This window comes from Primulina tabacum, chromosome 2 (genome assembly GCF_025594145.1).
Source record: "Primulina tabacum isolate GXHZ01 chromosome 2, ASM2559414v2, whole genome shotgun sequence".
Classification (NCBI taxonomy): Eukaryota; Viridiplantae; Streptophyta; class Magnoliopsida; order Lamiales; family Gesneriaceae; genus Primulina; species Primulina tabacum.
This window is the reverse complement of record NC_134551.1, coordinates 51,689,161-51,711,166: the sequence shown is the minus strand read 5'-3', so window position 1 is coordinate 51,711,166 and position 22,006 is coordinate 51,689,161. Positions and strand designations below refer to the sequence as shown.

General features: G+C 33.5%; 2 protein-coding genes across 5 annotated transcripts; both read left to right on the top strand.

Annotated features, from left to right (window-relative positions):
- The first annotated feature begins 8,223 nt into the window (after window positions 1–8,223).
- On the top strand, window positions 8,224–13,914 carry LOC142536781 (nucleobase-ascorbate transporter 1). 3 transcript variants are annotated; one of them, XM_075642116.1, is made up of 14 exons: window positions 8,224–8,406; window positions 9,670–9,767; window positions 9,967–10,143; window positions 10,278–10,378; window positions 10,467–10,542; window positions 11,117–11,176; window positions 11,261–11,448; window positions 11,519–11,615; window positions 12,220–12,306; window positions 12,438–12,496; window positions 12,606–12,697; window positions 12,829–12,906; window positions 12,986–13,143; window positions 13,458–13,914. In XM_075642116.1, exons 1-14 carry the CDS (start codon window positions 8,331–8,333, stop codon window positions 13,668–13,670), a joined length of 1,560 nt encoding a protein of 519 aa, XP_075498231.1. In that variant the 5' UTR covers window positions 8,224–8,330; the 3' UTR covers window positions 13,671–13,914. The 3 variants fall into 3 exon arrangements, with proteins under 3 accessions (XP_075498231.1, XP_075498232.1, XP_075498233.1); XM_075642117.1 differs by lacking the exon at window positions 8,224–8,406 and adding an exon at window positions 8,428–8,592; XM_075642118.1 differs by lacking the exon at window positions 8,224–8,406 and adding an exon at window positions 8,447–8,650.
- A 1,464-nt stretch (window positions 13,915–15,378) lies between these two features.
- On the top strand, window positions 15,379–18,893 carry LOC142536780 (uncharacterized). Of its 2 annotated transcripts, XR_012818456.1 has the most exons (3): window positions 15,379–17,208; window positions 18,360–18,403; window positions 18,487–18,893. XR_012818456.1 is itself a non-coding variant. In XM_075642115.1 (2 exons), exon 1 carries the CDS (start codon window positions 15,452–15,454, stop codon window positions 17,171–17,173), a length of 1,722 nt encoding a protein of 573 aa, XP_075498230.1. In that variant the 5' UTR covers window positions 15,380–15,451; the 3' UTR covers window positions 17,174–17,208; window positions 18,487–18,893. The 2 variants fall into 2 exon arrangements, 1 of the variants encoding a protein (XP_075498230.1); XM_075642115.1 differs by lacking the exon at window positions 18,360–18,403 and having other exon boundaries at window positions 15,380–17,208.
- Window positions 18,894–22,006: the final 3,113 nt, after the last annotated feature.

The window sequence follows — 22,006 nt, the reverse complement described above, 5'->3', positions numbered from 1 at the left end:
TAATACACACACTACTTGGGCAGCATCAAATAAATATTCGGAAGCTTACAAATTAAGGCACACGGATAAAAATAATAATTATTATAGTTTTTTTGGAATTTACATATGATAAATGTCTTATCATTTAATTTAAAATATAATCTACGTCAATTCTATAATATGGTGAACCCTGATTAAAAAAATAAATACGACAAGAATTCGAATCAAAATCTAAAAAATTGGGGATAATTTTTATTTTCAGTTAATAAGAAAATGTATTGTTGATCCAAAATATATGATGACATGGCTTCTAATATATATAGTTTTGATATATTGAATATCTACTGTGTTCATCTATGTGAAACACTCGTTCATTAGATGTAATAAAAAGTATTAAATTGTGCAATCAATAACTGAGTGAGATCTCATAAGCGGGTACAAAGTGTCCACAGTAGATGAACATCTCAAAAATATGTTTGTGTGTATATGTATATAATATGATGTAATTTATGGTGCACTTAAAGAGATGTATTTCGACTAATTTACTTGCTTGCAGTGGAACATTATATTAAATCTTTAACTTCACATCTTACTTATTTATACATTAGTAATACAGAGTATAATAGATTTCAAATGACATCGTTATTGGATGAATTTGAAATATATCATTATCAACGTTAAATATCATAAACATGTAAGATGTGTCGATGTGATTTTGAAATTTACGATCTTAATTCTCTAAACAACAAAAATATATTTGAACACATTTGAAATCCATTAGAAATCCATTCATCGAAACAAAACTTTACAATTTTCTTCAACATTTCCCTTTTCATATTCTAATTACTATTATATTTTTTTAGATATAATAAAAAATATATATTTTCAACTTAAGGAACATTTTTTGTGCAACGAAAAACTTTTCCCGCTGACATGTTTTAAATAATGGTGAAACATGGTTTTTTTGAATATGTTCAATGTCGAAATGAAATTCTTGTTGTTGTCATTGTTTGTAACTTCATTTCAATTTTTTTTCTAACTCATGATTATAAAAAGAAATTTCCTGCATAAAAAAAATTATTCAAAGTCCTGGAATCTATATTGACTATAGTATCACCGCAAGTTAAACTAAAATCGTAACGTCCATGGGCCTATTTTGATCTTTTGTCCATACAATCACATATATTACAATATCTATCTTATTCTCCAGCATTCAAACCTAGTTCATTCATATCAAATAATTAGCTCAATTGATACTCACGCTAAATATGCACCTTTTATTGTAATAGCTCAATTGATACTCACATTCAACAACCTATGTATTTGATCCGGAGGTACCGAGTTCGAGTACTGAGAAGGTGAAATAAACCACCGTCAGGATGAGAATGATATTGTGAGTATTGCATATATGAAATTATGAAATATATGATTAGATATCAAGAGCAGTAGTCCGGTACACAGTAACTAAAATAGTAAACCCTACCCTCAATATAATTTGCATTGTATCCATTGCCATCAAGAGTAGGTCTCTTGTAAGACAGTCACACGAATCTTTATATGTGAGACGATTCAGTCCTACCTATATTCACAATACACTACAAGAAATCTGACCCGTGAGACCGTCTCACACAAGTTTTTGTCTGCCCTCAATCCATAATTAGATATTATTATTAGGACAAATTATGTTTTTGGTCCTGTAATTTGCACTTTTTCTAATTTTAATCCTATTATGAGACAATTTACGTTCTTAGTCCAGTAATTTATAATATTTTCCAATTTCAGTCGTTTTCCCCCAAAATTGAAATCTTCCACAAGAAAATGCCTAGCTGGCGGCCGGAATGGTGAGCTGTAATTTGAATTGGGGGTTTTGATTTTTGGTGCCTTTTTCAAAGTCCACATAAGTAAATAATATAATATAAAAATATAACTAAATCCACCTCACTTTTAAAAATAAATCCACAAACATATTCCAAAAAATTAAAAATCTTTTTTTAAAAAAACAAGCATATTCTCCACAAAAAGCCACGACAACATAAAAGATTAAACCCAAAACAATTTTCAATTTTTGTCTCCAAATCGCGATGCATTTTTGAATCCAAAGAAATCGATGCAACTCAGAAGTCCTCTTGCTCGAAGAAATTACAGAGAATTTCAGTCTTCGACCTTTGTGAATCCAGAAGTCATTTCTTTGAAATGAAGATTCACCACTCAAATGGAGCGAAATTTCCTCCACCAGAATATGGTTTGATTTCTTGTTCTATTTTGAATATGCACTTTTTTTGTGGTCCATATGTGTTGCATCTTCTTTAATAATTATAATCTTTGTGGGTCTGTGCATTTTAAATGCTAAGTTTGTCCTTTGATAGTGAAACAATTTTTTTAATTTTTGTGTATTTATATTCTTCATATTTGCTAAGTAGGGTACAATAATATATATACTAAATTTTTGTCTATATTCACCTAATGAAGCTGGAAGGCACGAGGACTCAAGTGAAGAAAATGAAAATGCAGTGGAGGATAACATTAGTTTAGGTAATGAAGATGGAAGTGATGAGATCATAGATGATGATAATGATGAGTACAACGATTTTTTTATTGAGACGGATGACGAATGTGATGATAATTTATTCACTGCTAATGTGGATTTTGACAGTGAGTGGTGCAGGGAAAATAATGGCTCAGAAGTTGCTCTGAAAATATATATGGACGAGGATTCAACTGAGGAGAATTTAATTGACATTGAAGAAGAATTTAGTAAAAGTGGAGATGGATCAGATACAGAAAATGATGCAAATGAGTTTCCTTCTTTTAATTTTTTACAACAGTATGATCCAAATTTTGAGTTGGGAATGATGTTTAGCAACAAGAAATAATTGAGAGATGCAATAATCTCACATGCTATAAAAAATAGAAGAAGAATTAACATTACAAAAAATGACAAGATCAGAGTATATGCTAAGTGTGCAGCTGAGGAGTGTGAGTGGAAGTTTCATGCATTGAAGATTAGTGGGGAATGCACTTTTTAAATCAGGAAGTACGTGGCTAAACACACATGTGTGTTGAATTTGTATGTGAAAAATCTGAAATCAACTTGGTTGTCTACAAAGTACATGAGCAAAATCAGATCAGACCCGAAAAGAAATATGAAAGGCTTTAGAACTGATGTTATGGAAGACATTAGATGCATCGTATAAAAGTCTCAAATTTATAGAGCAAAAGCAAAAGCAACTCATCTTGTTGAAGGACAAGCCTGTGAGCAGTATGCACTGATTTGGGATTTTGCAAATGAGGTGAAGAGATCGAACCCTGGGTCCACTGTTGTGATTGGCACTAATAATGAGACTGACGAAAATAGGTTTGACAGGCTTTATATGTGTTTGTATGCATTGAAAGTTGGATTTTTGTCAGGATGTAGGCGTTTTATTGGGGTCGATGTGTGTCATTTGAAAGGACCGCATGGCGGGGTGCTGCTATCAGCTGTAGGAATTGATCCAAATAATAGTAATTTCTCAATTGCTCTTGCCATTATGAATAATGAGTCATGTGAGACATGGGGCTGGTTTTTGAGTTTGTTGAAATTAGATTTGAATATTGAAAAGGATTATGAATGGACATTCATGTCTGACAAGCAAAAAGGGTTGATCCAAGCATTTAGTGAAGTATTCCCAGGGGCTAACCATAGGTTTTGTCTTAGGCACTTGCATGGGAATTTTAAAACGGCTGGTTTTAGAGGTGAAGCATTTAAAAATGCATTATGGAAATGTGCCACATCTACAACGGTGAATGATTTCAGCAGAAAAATGGGAGAAATGAGAGATATTGATTCAAGCGTTGCTGATTGGTTTAATGACAAGCCACCAATGTATTGGAGTAGGTCACACTTCACAACCAACTCTGTATGTGACTTTTTATTGAATAATTGTTGTGAATCCTTTAACAACAATATTTTGGATGCGAGGGATAAGGTCATATTGTCAATGCTTGAATGGCTTGTTGAATACTTCATGACAAAAATGCAAGTTAACAGGGATATGGCTGAAGAAAAGTGGGAAGGATTGTTTTGCCCTCGAATTAAAAAACTAATCGAGAATAATTTGGCAAAGACTGGGGATTGCATGCCAATTAAAGCAGATAACTTTCATTACCAAGTTTCATGCTATGATGGGAGTAAGTACAGTGTAGACTTAAAAGAATAGACATGTGGTTGTAGGAAATGGGATTTGAGTGGAATTCCATGCAACCATGCTTTATCTGCTATTTTATCTCAACGATTGAATTATTTAGATTATGTGCATAAATGTTATAGTTTAGCCACGTACAAACAAGTATATGCTCGTACAGTGATGCCACTAAATGGTAGGAACGAATGGCAAACAACAGGAATTATTCCAGCACTTCCACCAAATTTTGGGAGACCTGTTGGAAGGCCCAAACGAGCAAGAAGAATGGAAAGAGACGAAGCTACTGAAACAATGAAGAAAAAACGAAAAAGCAAAGCAAAGACAGTAAGAAATGATCATGAAATGAGGAGGCAGCAACGAACAGTGACATGTAGCATTTGTGGTATTGAGGGTCACAATAAAAAAGGTTGTACTCGAACTGAACCAGTAAGGCCAGTGGAATCCGAACAAATCAAACAATCACAAGAACATCCTTTAAGCCAACTAACTGAAGAACTTATAAGTCAACCATCATCCAAGTTACTGGTATGTGTGTCATTTATTATTTTTCTATAATAATTTTTCTCATTAACGTGGTTTCAGATGAGGAGCAATGTGACGTTTGATGACAATACTGTCAGAGGAAATGTGGCAAAGAAATCAAATATCTATCATGGCAATAATAGTGTAAGCTAATGTTTTATTTTGTGTTTAGTATTTCAAATATTGTATTTAATAAAAAATAGTCAATTTGTATTTTATTTAAAAAACCTACTTTTCACAGGGAAAATACAACAATATGTCTCAATCAATTGCTCAAAAAAACTACATCAATTTATCCATCGAGGTCTCTGGCTCCTCCATCTGTGTATGAGCAGTTTAAACAATGTCAAATTCCCACGAATATGGCCAATATAAGGGCACCTGCACCATTTGTTGGAGGAACCTACGGACAAAGTGTCAAACCATGCACCAATCGTTCACACATGCTTTCAAAGTCAACCACATTTGAAGGAGGGCAGAAATTCATGACAGTGTCCAGCCTAAATAATTCGGTATCTGAAAATGATAGTGGCGTGGCAACAAAAAAGAAGAAAGGAAAGGCTCCTCATAAGTGAAAGCGAATGAAGTGTTAACTTTTTGGTTACTTTTTATATTGCAGGCCCATGAAGAATATTATATGGTTTTTGGATATTTGAACTCATTTTGTGTGTCATTTATTTGGAGGTTCTTTTGGTTAGTGTTTGCTTTTTGGCAAATATTTTGTACATTTCATGTTTTGTATATTTCATGGATATTGAAATGAAACATTGGCATTGAATGAACAAGTTTCAGTTATGATTAATTTATATGAAAGTTTTTTATTTTCATGGGTTATTTTTTATATGATTCCTTTTGGAAGAGTAACAAAACTGATGAGAAGGCAAAAACGAAATTGGAAAAGTGGCTCAATCTGAAAGAAAGCCATTCCATTGCTGATACATTATCAAACCATGGTTTTGAATGGTTGTCAATGAGGAAAATGTTTGCACTGATACATAGAACAATAATGCATTGATTCATAGTTTAATATGTTAATCACATGTTCACCTTGACAATAACAAAATAGATTACAACACTGCTATAAAATCTAAAAAGCTTCATATTAGCACATGAAAGTTATCAAAGTGACGGTAGAAGCAGATTTTCTAAACATTGTAGAAGCTTTGCATCTTCAAAACATAAAAATCTTCAAAATCTTCATCTTCTGCGTGAACAAAATCACCCATCAAAACATCCACAAAACAAACCAAATCAACCACGGTAGCACAAGAATCAACTTCAAAGTTGTGTTCTCCCTCGCCATTTTTCGATTTTCTTCTTCTAACACATTTATCTTCCGTTTTAATCTTGGAATTATGTCCATAGCTCTATAACACATTGGTGGATCCTCCCAAGCAAAAAAGTCACAGCTACCCTTCTGTAAAAGAAAAAGAGACCAAAATTGAAATGAACATTTATAGTACCTTTCTGTCAAAATTTAGAAACACATGAAAGGAAACAAAACCACCACCACCTTCCAATCTATGCAGCCATGAAACCTCCTACCAGGGTTATCATTTGTCCAAGAAGTTCGCAATACCGCTCGTTTCGCACTCTTACAGAACATGGAACCAGTTTTATATGCTGAAGACATCTTCCTATTTCGAATTAATTCATGACCGGCGTGATCTTCCAACTTCTGCGATAACACTAGATTTAGAAGTTTGGGGGAATTTGGTTAATGGATGAGAAATGTATCGTGATTTGGAGAATGCCAGGGTTTGATTTTTTATGTTTAAATAATTGTTGTACTCTTTTTGTTAAAAAAATTTGGAATATGTTTGTGGATTTATTTTTCAAAGTGATGTGGATTTAGTTTTATTTTTTCTATTATATTATTTACTTACGTGGACTTTGAAAAGGCCACCAAAAATAAAAAAACCCCAATTCAAATTACAGCTCAGCATTCCAGCCGTCAGCTATGCATTTTCCGGAAGAATATTTCAATTTTGGGGGAAAAGGACTGAAATTGGAAAATATTATAAATTACTGGACTAAAAACATAAATTGTCTCATAACATAACTAAAATTAGAAAAAGTGCAAATTACAGGACCAAAAACATAATTTGTCCTTATTATTATGGACTTGATTTATTTGATCAAGTTAGATATTTCAAAATAGTCCATATAAATGAATTCAATTAATCTAATACAAAAATTCATGTGAAACGGTTTCACGAATCAATTTTGTGAAACATATATTCTATTTGACCACCTATGAAAAAAATACTTTTAGGCCAAAAAGATAAATTTTATTGTAAATATGAACATAATTGACTTGTCTCATAGAAAATAATTCGTAAAACCGTCTTACAATTGACATATTTCTTAATCTAAAGAGGAGTTTGTCATAAGTGATTTTTTTTTCTTTAAAAAATTCTCATGCTGTTTAAAGCTTAAACTACGTTAAACATTATTATTGTTTTTCTTTCAAAAAGTGATTTTTAAGAATGATTAATTAAACAACTGAAATTATTTTTAAACAATATTTGATTGATAAATGACTTATTTATGTCCAGACAGAGTAATAATACATGGGCGTGAATCAAAAACTATAAAAGACTATGCATGCAATATTGCAATGCAAGACCAATGGAATATATTTTTTTTTACACTGCAATGCAAAACTCTCCTAAAAAATATATAAAAATATGAATTTTTTTAATTACAAGCAATATTCTACAAAAACGACTTAAAAATATTTTGTATAATGCAAATGTCATTGATATATATATATATATATATATACAAGTTCTTAGACAAATATGAAAGCAGCAAATTTTTTTTAAATATTAATAATAAGTTTAAAAATTTCCATTTGCAAAAAGGATTACCCCAAGATACTACTTTCAAACGAAGATTATTATTTTTTATTTTAAAATTTAACAAAGTAGCAAGTATGTATTATTATGACAAATGTATGGACTGCAAAATTGATATAAAAAAAGGCTAAATATTGTGTCAGATTTTGGCATTAATTGTAATTTCTGAGTGCCAGATAAGATTTATTCCAGCACCTCCTATACTAAGGTTTCAACCAATAAATGGTATTTATTGTGGCAAAAGATTGCCTGAATTTGTTTTGTAAAATGGTAATAATTTAAGAATATAGTTGGCGAAAAAGAATCGAAAAACAGTAACTAATCTGGCACAAATTCAAAAACTCAAGCTTATCGTCGCATGAGAAGAGGAGGCACTCAACAAAAAGTGGGAGTACTCTGTGTGTGTTTTTAAAAATATATATTTCTTCACTTCGTAAAACAAAATTCAAATAAATAATAAAAAAGATTTATTCCTTAAATTCAATCTTTTCAAAACGAATGTTTATACATATAAATTTATAAGTGTAAGGATTATTCTGTTGATATATATATTAAACACACCAAACAATGTCATTTTTTTATTTTAGCAAATGTTTACTTATTATATGAATGTGTGTGTGTATATATATTCTTTCACTTGCACTTTTTCAACTTTTTATCTGTTGCTGTGGCTTCTGCTTTAATTTGTTCTTGTTTCTTCTTTCTGCTTTCATACTCTCCCTCTCGAAAACTAAAAGAACCAACTTTTATTCTTTGATTCTTGAGGGGAAAAAAGAGTTTATTATCAATGGGTGACATTACACACCCTCCCATGGAACAGCTTCAAGACCTTGAATACTGCATTGATTCTAATCCTCCATGGCGTATGTGGCATAATTTCTTTTTCACACATCACTAAAAGCTTTATAAATATATTCCTTTGGTCCTTTTTTGAAGTCTGAATATTTTTTGGGTTTTGTTTCCAAAAGTTGGTTTCTTTTGAAAGATAATCGAGAATGGTGTTCAGTTGTGTGAACAGTGAGTGGGATAAGAGATGATAAATGCTGAAGGTTTTAGCTTTTTCGGGGCTTGATTATTTTAATTTTTAGCCGTGTGGATTATTTCTCTGTGAGTTTTAGCACCTTTAGCTTTGTGGGTTTATGGTTTTCTGCTTTTTATTTTTATTTTTTAAAATATGACTTCTGTTTCTGGCGTCGTTACGTTTTTGGGAGTGACGGACCAAATGAAAATGTGGATTTTGTATACGAAACTTTCTTATGACAACTGTTTACGAGGAATCACCTGGCATTTGTGTGCAAATGTATGAAAGTTAGGATGCTTTGAATGTGTGTTTTCTTTACTATAGTTAGGATATAAAATCTAGTTCATTCTTTCTAAACTGGATCATGCTAAAGAGTTCTGGTTCATTATTTTTTACATGAAAAATGGGAGGTCTTGAATGAGAAAAAAGGACTTTGGGACGCAGCAATCAAGAATGTGGAGAATTTTTGTGTGTGGATTGAACAGAGTAATGAAAGGAAGTTAATAGAGACGTTGATAATCCTTGAATGCGAAGGTTTTTTTAATCTTTGGGGCATCTTTGAATTATCCTCAAATTCTCAAGTAAAGCCGGATATTGTGGGTATTAATTTGAATCATTAGAGTGACTCAGTGAAGGAAATGACATTTAAGATAGTTTGTTGTTTCAAATGCACTTTGTAACCCAATATATAACCAACATCATACATGTAGCATGGCCCTTACATTTATTTCAAGATGTCTTATTTGTTTTCTTGTGTAGTGAAATTAAAGTGCCAAGGAGTTGAAAAATATGTTTCAAATGTTTGCCAATTGTTGGGTGACAAATATTCTCGTGAACATGAAGTATAACTTTTGGACTCCTTTAGATGGCAAGGATTGAGTTCGAGAAGCAAAAACTCTGAAACTCATAATGTTGGCTCTCGAGGCCTTCTTGTTAACGATGTCAAATGATGAAATTTTGAGAATTATTGCGCTGCAATTGTTGAACGCAAAAATTCTGATACAGTGTCCATCTCTCTTAGTTAAAAATAAGATTCATTGATTATGGTGGTTGACTTTCTGTTGCCATTATGTGCTCATGCCAATTATTAAATTCTTGTCTGCAGCTGAAACCATCTTGTTAGCATTTCAGAATTATGTATTAGTACTTGGCACAAGTGTGATGATCCCGACATTGCTTGTCCCGTGGATGGGTGGATCTGATGTAAGTTGTTCATTTACGCTTTTTAAAATTTCGTCAAATTCAAAATGATAAATCTTGATTCTATTGTTAATGTAGCTACTGAATATATTTCAAGAATTTGTTCATGTAACTATTTTCAGAATTTAGTTAAAATCCCATGCCTAACGGATTTCTTTGGGCATTGATTCCGTAACCAAATAACGTGTTGCTGATCGAACAGGGTGACAAAGCACGTGTCATACAAACATTGCTTTTTGTAGCTGGCATAAACACACTTCTTCAAACGCTCTTTGGAACGAGGTTACCTGCCGTTGTTGGAGGGTCATTCGCATATATCATTCCTATAGCATATATTATTAACGATTCATCATTGCAAAAGATTAATGAGCCTCATGTTGTAAGTACTAAGTACCATTTGTTTTTTTTTTTTTTTGATAATCCTGATTCCCCATTTTTTAAGTCCTAATGTTCTGCGTTTATGTCATTGCGGGCGCCATGCAATTTGCTTTATATCACACAAACACTTTCCAGAGATTTATTCAAACAATGAGAGCTATCCAAGGAGCTCTGATAGTTGCTTCGAGCATACAAATAATTCTTGGCTACAGCCAAGTATGGGGACTCTTTTCACGGTATATTGTTGATAGCCAAATGTCAGAAAGACGAAATAAACAAGTTCTACTTCAATGTGAAATATTATTTATTTTTCGTATTTAACAGATTTTTCAGTCCTCTTGGAATGGCACCTGTCGTTGGATTGGTTGGTTTGGGATTATTTCAACGGGGCTTTCCTGCGGTAACTTACTGTCGTTGATATTTATACTTCATCTTTATGGATTGTATAGAATATCTTGTCTTTATGTTTTATAAATGCAAGTTTAAATTTAGCTTTCCAAATTTCATTCTTGTCTCAGAATTGCCTAAAACACAATAATTTGAAGCAAAAAAAATGGACTCTAGATTCTGAACTTGCCCTATGTGTCCTTAAATATCATTTGCTCTACTTGATTTGGGGCTTGCTGAGTAAGCTCAATTTACAGCATGCTTAAGCACATATGAGCTGCGATTTAAAAAAATATATATAGTATTCACTCCCGTTTAGGGCTATAAATATCTGAAATGGGAAGACTAGGATTTGAACCATCGATTTCTATACATGCTTAAAAAGTTGTTAACGCTTTAAAAAAAGTAGAGACACTAACTTCTTGTATCTTTACTTTCTATGACATTTTTTGACACACAAAATGTCCATGATGCATAGATTGCACCTGCATTTTACAAATCTATCTTAGAAATGCAAGCAAAACATGATAATTTACAGGATCCCCTGTATCTAATTATTATTTGACCACATGTTTTCTAATTTACAGATGGGAAATTGTGTAGAAATTGGCCTACCAGCCCTTTTATTGGTTATTGGATTGTCACAAGTGAGTAAATTTTGAACATCAGAAGCACTGTGCAATTATGCCTTCATTTCTTGACAACAATGCAACTAACAGTTTCAATTACAGTATCTGAAACAAGTTAAACCATTAAGGGACTTCCCCATCTTTGAACGATTTCCAGTATTGGTTTGTGTCACTGTTATTTGGGTATACTCCCTCATATTAACTGCAAGTGGAGCCTACCGTAACAGACCAATTGTTACTCAGCACAGTTGCCGAACAGACAGATCCAACCTTATATCCACAGCACCATGGTTGTATAAACACAAATAAACATTCTGTTAAATCTCTGAGGAATCTAACAGTATATTTTCAATTGTCTAGGTTCAAGTTCCCTTATCCTCTTCAGTGGGGGCCACCAACTTTTGCAGCTGGTCATGCCTTCGCCATGATGTCTGCTGTTCTTGTCTCAATGGTTGAGGTATTGATTGAAGATTATCTTCTCAATGGAAGTTTTAGTAGCTTTGTTTAAAAAACTAACTTGAAATTTCGGTACAAGCTCAATGTGGAGAGTGTTCACTTGAAATATTCATTCTAACATATAGCTCCTTAATTTGATTGATATCAACAGTTAAACTGAGAAGCAAATTTTAATTTTACCGCTTTTCTCTCTAATGCAATTGATCACAATCAAACTACATATCTGGTCTTTCTATTTCCAACTTTTTTTTACCTGTAATTGGAAGGCATTAAATGGAAATTATACGCCCCTTTCTTAAAAAACTAAGACCGGATAATTTACCATGTGTGGAAATATTCTGTATTATTGTCAAATAGGAACTATTCACTAATGTCTTCAAAGTTATGATGAAATTTTTTGAGTTGTTGGATATCTTATGCTTTTCATCACGTATGCAATAAACGTTCAAGTTCTGATTTAATGTCTACCAACTGGTGGTGATAAAAATTGATCAACCTCCTTTCAAGAACATTACATAGTCGTTTTCTAACAACTATAAGTGTTGCACCATAGTTTTTATGCAAAACAAAGTGTAGATACATTGTGATTGTAACTTTATGTGCAGTCCACTGGAGCATATAAGGCGGCATCTCGTCTGGCAATTGCCACCCCACCTCCTGCCTATGTGCTCAGTCGTGGAATTGGTTGGCAGGTTTGCCAATCTGCACTCAACTTTTTACTTTCACTTTCCCCATGACCTCACTTTACATTTTTCTGTTATAAAAGATCTGATATTTGAAATAGAGATTTTGGCTGTATTCATGATGATTGATATAAATACAGGGAATAGGGGTTTTGCTCAGTGGTCTTTTTGGAACATGCAGTGGTTCTACTGTATCTGTGTAAGTAATTGAGAGTTTGAAACCAAAAATATCTTGTATTTAGTTCATTATGATTTGATATTCTTATTGAATATTTTAATGCCACAAATGCCCTGGAAACATTTGACAGTGAAAATGTGGGACTTCTGGGACTAACTCGAGTTGGAAGCCGTAGAGTTGTGCAGATTTCATCTGCCTTCATGATATTCTTTGCCATCTTTGGTCAGTATCAGTATTCTTACTTCAATAGATTTGGAACGTAGAAAATGCTAATTTCAGTCTTTTTTCTTTCTCGGAAATGAGGCACCCCCGTGATATTTTGTTCTTCAAAAATTAATTTGTGCTGGATGCAGGGAAATTTGGTGCTGTTTTTGCATCTATACCATTCCCAATATTTGCTGCATTCTACTGTGTTTTATTCGGTCTTGTTGGTATGATATCATCTTTTATAACACCTTTTTTTCTCTCGAGTTTGTTTACTTCCGAGTTTTTATACTTGCTTGATTGTAGGTTCTGTCGGCTTATCATTTCTTCAATTCACTAACATGAATTCTATGAGGAACCTCTTCATCACCGGTCTCTCATTGTTCCTCGGGATCTCTGTTCCTCAATTCTTTGATCACTATTGGCATCCTCCACATGGACTGGTTCACACAAATGCTGGATGGGTAACATTCCACATTTCAAATTAAAAGGCCCCTTACTGTTTCAAAATTACAATGATCTTACTCATACTCATTAACTGTTGGTAGCATCAATTGTCATTGTTGTCCTATGTGATTCCATTTTTGGCACATGATCGCAAACAAAGCATTTGCGAATGGTATATAATTTAAAACATTAAGTTCCAGAATTGCTAATAACTTTTGATACATTGGCAAGGACTAGATCCTACAATAATCTCCCTCGTGTATTCTTATTCCATGATCATACACGTCTTCCTTCTACATCCAACCACCACGCCTTGTTCATGTTTTTGCAGTTTAACGCGTTTTTGAATGCCATATTCACATCTCCTGCAACTGTGGGATTACTTGTCGCTGTATTTCTCGACAACACAATAGAAGTAGAGAAGTCGAAAAAAGATCGAGGGATGCCTTGGTGGGTAAAGTTCAGGACGTTTAGGGGCGACAACCGGAATGAAGAATTCTATACATTGCCATTTAATCTCAACAGATTCTTTCCACCAACATAACCAAGTGTGTGTTGTGCTGTTTCTCATAGAAGATTTAGGTTTCTTTCAGAAAACTCTCATTCAATTGACATGATTAGCTAGACTAAATTTCTTGGGGTTAAATTTTCCATTTTGGATTCACAGACTTAGTGCAGGCTAGTCTTACTACATGAATTTTTGGTTTTTGAGGGCAAAATGGAATTTAGAAACATCTTAGAATTACTTTTTGTAGGGTCTTTCTAACCTCAATGAAATAAGAAATTTATTTTCATTCTTTTTGTTTGGTTCACTCCTTTCATTATGTTGTTGTTATCATTATTATTAATCAGAATCGTTCTTGGCTAATGACACCTCAATTTTAGGCATTGATCGTTTGCCGTTTAAAAATTATTCAAATAGACTATTTAAATATATATTTATTTTATATAAAATCTAAAACAAAAAATATTATAGGCTAATGAACTACATGGTTCATATCATTGTTAAATTAAAATGAATATATTTCTCGTGAAACAGTTTCACATGTATTTTTTCTTGAGATAAGTTAATCTGATTCATAGTTAAATTAAAATTTTGATATTTTTTCATGTATAAGATCGGATTGAAGATCTGTCTCATAAAATTGAATCGTGAGATCGTGGCACGAGAGTTTTTAAAATTTAAAAATAATTATAACCCTGATTTGGCCAACTCACGACCCGTTTAGTCACGTGCTCTACTTGGCCCCATGATCTACATATTTCGGTTTTAACTAAATAGTGTTTAACAATATATTCCAGAAATCAAGTATAATAAATGTAAAAGTCTTTTGTTTGATAACATAGTTCATTACTATAAAAACGTAACTCAAGTTGAAATAATTGAATGAAATCTTGATACACGTTTGATTATTAATCTCAAACCATAATTCTGGTCAACAAGCTCGAGTTTTTATTTGAGCTACCGAGAACATATATATATATTTAGAATTGAATCTTTTGTTGTAGCTGAAAACACAACATTTTTTTTATTATATTTTTTCGTAGCATGAGCCATACGATTTCAAATAAGCAAAGTAGATTTAGTTGTTTTGGACAAAAAAGATGACCAAAACTATAAAGAAATCCAAATTAATATATGAAAATCAAATTTCGACAAGTAGCATAACGAAAACCCAAAACAAATCATGACTAAAATTTATCGTTTAGTTACTTACACTTATCGGCGAATTATATTTTGATAAATTGGCCCATTCAAATTAAATAAATCCGTTTTTCTGATAGATCATTGATATATCTTACAAAAATGAAGGAGAGATTTGACAAAACAAATCTCATGTTTTTAAAATTTTTCGTTCGAGATTTTTACCATCGTCTAGCATCCAAAATTAGACGCTAAGAGTTAAGTTATATGATACTAAGACATTAAATTTGAGAGGAGATATCGAGTTTAAGACTCAGCTATAACATTTATTTTTGTTTAAAAAAATAATCAAAACGCTCTAATATTTTTCCGAATCGAAATCGAGGTTAATCACTTTGATTAGAAATCCAGAGTTCACAATCAATCAACCCTAAATTGTGAATATTTCTGCACGTGCAGTACACCAATAATAATGATAAAAGAATAATAATTAAAATTAATATTATTATAAGATGAAAAGTCAAAAATAGAAGAAATTAGGTTTTTTGGTAGCAACCGAGTAAAAAAGGGTACTAAACGTAGCTGTGTCACAATCCCCTCTTGTGTTTCTATTTACTCGTTATCTTCTTTTTATAAACAAGCACACGCCAATACAGTAAAAATTATTAAAGTAAAGAATCATGCCTCCCGCCACCGTCCCGCCAGCGCTATCGTCGTCCGCGCCACCGTCTCCTTCCGAGATCCTCGGAGAGGTAACGCAACTCATCGGTCTACTCCTCCCCTCCGCTCTTTCCGTCGCTTGCTTTGCCTCTAAGTGGCAGATTCTTCGGTCGAGACTCGCTACCCTTAAATCTCTTCTCTCGGAAGTCTCCGACTCCACTCACTGGTCGGAGAATCCTTTGCTTCTTACGATTATTCCGGCCTTGCTTTCCATCCTACGCCGCGTGCAGACACTCTGCGAACAGTGCTGTGACGCTTCTTTCAGCCGCGGGAAGCTTTTGATGCAATCCGATCTTGACATGGCCGCTGGATGGCTTTCCAAACAAATCAACGACCTCGACCTCCTGCTCCGATCTGGGGTTCTTCACCAGTCTACCGCCATTGTTCTCTCTCGGCCCAATGCTGGTTCCTCGAAGGAAGAACTCACCTTTTTTATTAAAGACCTCTTTACTAGAATTCAGATCGGTGGGCTGGAGTTCAAGCGGAAGGCCTTGGATTCATTGATTCAGCTCCTTTCTGAGGAAGAAAAGTCCGCAGGGTTAGTTGCCAAGGAAGGGAACGTCGGCTGTTTGATCTCCTTGCTCGATCTGAATGCGCATGATTCCGTGCAGGAACCAGCGGTTGTGGCAGTGTCATTGCTCATATCTGCTGGAGATTTGCCTAGGAAATGCTTGTTTGAGGAGGGGGCATTGGGCCCTTTGTTGAAAATAATTGAATTCAGCTCTATGTCCATGAAGGAAAAGGCTTCCATGGCTGTGGAATCCATTACTGCTGATCCTGACAATGCTTGGGCAATTTCTGCTTATGGGGGGGTCCCAATACTAATAGAATTGTGTAAATCTGGTTCCCTTGTAGCTCAATCGCACGCTGTTGGTGCGATAAGGAATGTTTCGATTGTGGAAGATATTCGGAATTTGTTGGTCGAAGAAAGGGCACTTCCTGTTTTGATGCAATTGCTTATTTCTGGGAATCCATCAGCACAAGCAAAAGCCGCCAGTTGCGTATCCATTCTTGCTTCTTCAGGTGAATATTTTTGCGATTTATTGTTACAAGAAAAGGGTTTGCAAAAGTTGCTACATTTGTTTCACGAGTGTACAAATGCTGAAACTTTAGAACATATGTTGCGAGCAATTTATTCATTATCTGCTACGGATACAAGTTATCGCATTTTATCTGGTTCGACCATGTTTATTGTACAAATCGCGGAGCTTATAAAGCATGGGAATGTAAAGTTACAGCATATTTGTGCCTCCTTGCTTGCTAATTTATCAATTAGTACTGGTGATAAAAGGGCGGTAGGTGGGTGTATGGGCTATTTGGTGAAGTTAATGGAGTCTGTGAAGCCCGATGGAATGCAGGAGGTTGGGGCAAAAGCGTTAATATCACTGTTGTCAGTGAAATCAAATAAGAAAGAGTTCGTGGGGGACGAGAAAAGTTTGATGAGGTTGGTGCAAATGTTGGATCCCGAAGATGTGGTTGTTTCCAAAAAGTTTCCTGTAGCGGTGGCGTTAGCAATCATGGCCGGTGGTAGCCAAAGTTGTCGAAAGAGGCTTGTGGCGGCAGGTGCCCATACTCATTTGCAGATATTGGCAGAAATGGATGTGGTCGGAGCTAAGAAGGCTTTGCAAAGAGTCTCCGGAAATAGGCTGACAAGTATATTTACAAGGACATGGAGGGGCTAGTTAGCAAAGTATCTAATCCTCTTCTGCCAACGACGGTAACACTTCAAAAATTAAACTTGCAATTGAAACAACTAATTTTGTTTTAATCATTTTTTATTCGCTTCTTTTAATTTCTTGAGGTTACAAGGCACATTTTGATTGTTTCTTGTCTTCATTGCAGCAAGTTGATTACTAATTTGAGATTTCCATGTTATGTAGTTTCTGAGCGGAATAAGTGCTTTGTCAGGATAATTTGGGGAAAAGATGCAATTTTTACCGTATAGATTCATAGATTTGATGTCTCTGAGATTAATTGTTCTGTAGATTCAACTTCAAGAGACACATATTTGGCAACATATTAATGTCGGATTAAATTCTTTAAAAAGGATATTTAGCAGTGTTAATCATATGAGAAATACCTTTTATAGCCTCTGTGATTTTGAGTTTCTTATACCTTGCTAATCTCCCTTCATTATCCATTTTATTATCTACTTTCCTTTCGTCGGTGCCAGTCCTAAAAACATTTCAGTTCTTATCTTCAATTCCCAGTTTTTCTTTTGACAAGAGCAACTTGGATGACACTGTCTGTGTGTCAACGAGAAATAGCTAAATATATGGACATTGTTAATAAATATCTTGCATCTAAGTGCCGCAGATTAGCAAAAGAAAGATGCTTATAAAAAATATTTTTCCTTGTGCTCTTGAGAGCAAGATAGTCCATTTTTGCATTAATTAATTTTCTTGATTTATAACCACAAGATTTAGCTATTAATCATAGATTTTCTATCCTTTATATATATATATATATATATATCATGCCATTTTTATTATCGTGAAATTGGGGCGTGGACCAAATTGGCTAAAGCTTATGTTTTTGGCTACTGCAACCAATTTGTGACGGATCAAGGTTACTTTGATGGAGCTGCAAATATCATTTCATTTATAACCTATAGGCAAGCCTAGTAAATGGCTTTTATAGCATTAAATAGATACTTTGACCTGGCAGATGCCACATGTTTATCATATTAAATGAAATGTGTCAAGGCTGAAATGTGATTTCTTTATCCGTGATTATTTGTTGTGTGTGTGTGTGTATATATATAATGTAATATATATGTATGTATGTATGTATATATATATATATAATTTAGGGCTCAGAATTGATTTTTTTGATCACACACACTATGTTATCACGTCTTGTTGGTAGGTATCTTGTGTTCCCTTGCTTTGCTAGAAAACAATGGACCAGAAGTAATTCATATCACATTGTTCACATCATGTTATGATTATCTTCCAACACTTCCTCTCTTTACTATATGTTAATTTGGTCACAGGAACTTTCTTGATTTCTCTAACTGTCAACTAGGAGCCAGCTCAAGCTCAGTGAAAACTCTCGGTGTACCTCCGTCATCGACCGATGGTAACATACTGTAATATATGCGAAAAGAAGATACCCAACAAATGTGGATTATCTTAAGTTATTCGATGAAGGCAAGGATGCAATTTTAGGGTGTATTCTTGTTTCACTTGTTTTGTTTAGTAGATCAGGATTTACTTTAATATGTATGAGTGAAGAAGTTTGCGTTTTCCAAGTATTTTCTCCTCTGTAATTGCTCTTCTTTGATTTTGCCCAAAAATCGTATGTAACTTTTTTTGGTAATTCTGTCATTCATGGCTGCTTGTTTTTGGTTCTTGCGGCCATAACATATACAGAAAGTGGGAATGTTTCTTCTTGTGTTCATTATTTTCCATTCTTTGTTTGGTGAAATCCGACACCCTCGTATCTTCTTTTATCCCCATTTCTCAAGAAAGTTATAGTACGTGGTGTACTACGTGAAACACAAGAAAGATTAATTGATCCAAGAATAACAAACATTAGTAACCACCTGTATGGAATAATGATATTAGCATTTGGTTTCGATTTCGTGAATTCGACAAACTTTCCGAGCCAAATTCCGATGATCTCCGGTCATATCAACGTCCATCCTCTCTGGAACCATCATACCCAAGCCCAGAAGATGTGTGGCCAAACCACCCCAAACAGAGCGGTTCCATTCGTTGGCATCTCTAGTATACGCGAGCGGGCATAAAATTTTCGATCTAGCTAATTAATTTTCAGAATTTTAATCAGTAATGCAACTAAAATCAATATCAGTATTAATAACGTGTATAGAATAACTAACATAAATAATCACGCTTGCATACATGTTATTTGTACCTAATAATATGTCTGAAAAAATCATGTATATATATAATAATCCAATTATCATATTTACCAAATATCCATTTGACCAAATAATGAGATAGGTTATATGTACAATAAGAGTTACGTACGCAGTTACACATTATTTTTTAGATTATAAAACCGCCCAAAATGCAATTTAATTTCAAAAATATATTTGATGATAATTTTATAATATAAAAAACAAATATATGTAACTTTATTATACATTGATAAAAGATGCACACGCGTTGTATGTGTTATTATTATTAATAATTTGATCAAATAATACTACACAATTAACACGAAATTATTTTCAGTTTAAAAGAGTTGTTCGATTCAAGTGAGAAGTTTTGTTTAGATTTTTTTATACGTAAAATATGGAGTGACATGAGGATGTTTTTAGTAAGATAAAAAAGATAATTATAGAATTAAATATTGTGATATCTTCTAATATAATTACTTTAAAAATCTCACATTTAACAATATAATATAGATAGTATATATGTAATATTTCTATTTACTTTAATATCTTTAGAAAGATGTATGTCATTATATAGGGAAAAGTCACGTTGCATCCCCGTAAAATTTTGCAACGAATTGTCAAAAAACTCTTATTTAATATAAATATTAAAGTGCGTGTTGAAATGGGAAAATCAATCAAATCTTTTATTTATATATATATATATATATATAAATCAAATCTTTTATTTATATATATATAAATAAAAATGGGAAAGTCGATCAAGTTTTTTATTTATATATATAAATAAAAGATTTGATTGACTTTCCCATTTCAACACGTATATATATATATATAAAATATTATACGTTCTGCTTTGTTAGATAAATATTTATTTGAAATTGTATTGTGATACGGATTGCTTTGACATGGCAATTGAAGTTATTGAACAGTCAACAAATGGATTTGGAATTGAATTCTAATTTTGGTGTTGGGTAAATTTTATGGTGTTGGGTAAATTTTATTTAAGAATCTCACGTAGTCTAACCACAACGTTTATAATTTTTGTAAATAATATCTGAAAGATTACATCATTAATTATAATATTAACTTCTTTTGTATTTTTATATTTCTATTCCGTGAATATCACAGTTTACCGATAAATAACAAGAGTACGATATTCTACAATAAAGACCATCGAGTTTGCAAAAGCTCACTTTATATTTTCGTATATATTTTTTTTTTTTGAGTTCATAACTCTCGTCCAAGTCTATTTAAAGAAGTTAAAAAACCGAAACATGACAAATCGAACTATTACAATATCTGTTTCTCTTCGAAAAAAAATGAAAAATCTCTTGATATTCATTTTTGTATTTGCTAGCTTTTCACATACATTTGAATCATGTCGTATTGGAACGAGATACACGGTACGTGTTGTCAATAATCTCCCTCCAGATTCGTCGCTGATGAGGTTGCATTGCGCAGCGGGGGATGAAGAACTAGGCTATCATATACTTTATGCGAAAGGAGATTTTAGTTGGCAGTTATGTGCAACCTACACCATTGTTAAGAAAACTTTATATTTTTGTCATATGTGGTGGGGTGGAAGAAATAGAGCTTTCGAAGTTTTTAACTATGAGATCAAGTCTCATTGCGTGGACGAATTGTGTTATTGGGAAGTAAGAGCTGATGGTTTTTATTTTGGTGGAAGCCCCGACAACGTCACTAAAATGTATGATTGGTAAATATAATATTCAACAAATATCCATCTTTGTAGCCAAATAAATATATTAATTCTCATTTTATTTTCTTTTATTATCTATAAAATATCATTTTTTGGTAATTATGTCATTCATGGCTGCTTGTTCTTGGTTTTTGTGGCCATAACAAATATAGAAAGTGGGAATGTTTCTGTGGGGCCCTTAGCTCCTAATCGTTATTACGACACCATCTGATTAGGGTTAATTAATTACAGCGGAAAACGAGTTAAAATTTTCTTTACGATGAGCCCAAATCCTTTTATTTGAATACTAAAAATAGTATCTCATCTCACATCATAAACATGCCCACACGTAATCAAAACCAATCACATACAAACATCTCATATCCTCGGGACATACCCCGATATATAGATAAATATACATATATACTGGGAACAAGACATAAACATAAAACCTCAGCCCAAGTTGTGGCTTCCTTCAGAAGTACCATCTCCGGTCTCCTGATATCCTGGAGTACCTGCCATTGTCCACACACAAAGACAACAACAGCCCCCCTTGGGGGTGAGCAAAGCTCGTATGGAACAACCAATCATATATACCACAGATATCTAAACAATGATATATGGTATGCAATGCATGTATGTCGTGGAGGTATCAGGTCAAATGCCCATCCACTGAACACATGTCAGAATCAAACGAATCGCTATCAAATTAATGCTCGAGCTGGTACACCGGCCTCAATAAGGGATACTCGTATGATAGCGTCGACGAAGCGCCATCAAATCCCAAATCTCATATCAATCGTCGGGGCCACAAATGTCTATGTTTTAAGGGTCATGTAATACCAAACATAGCATTGTGTTCACAAACCCCAGAATCCAATCAAATCATATCAGGGTATTCAAGGATCATAGCTCAACGTGCATGTTATGTATCGATGTATGCATCAA

Bases quoted from the DNA above. Each gene is read 5' to 3' on its own strand.
- LOC142536781 (XM_075642116.1), top strand. From the start codon at position 8,331: ATGGGTGACATTACACACCCTCCCATGGAACAGCTTCAAGACCTTGAA. The intron at 9,768-9,966 runs GTAAGTTGTTCA...CTGATCGAACAG, and splicing joins CGTGGATGGGTGGATCTGAT to GGTGACAAAGCACGTGTCAT. The intron at 11,616-12,219 runs GTATTGATTGAA...CTTTATGTGCAG, and splicing joins TTCTTGTCTCAATGGTTGAG to TCCACTGGAGCATATAAGGC.
- LOC142536780 (XM_075642115.1), top strand. From the start codon at position 15,452: ATGCCTCCCGCCACCGTCCCGCCAGCGCTATCGTCGTCCGCGCCACCG.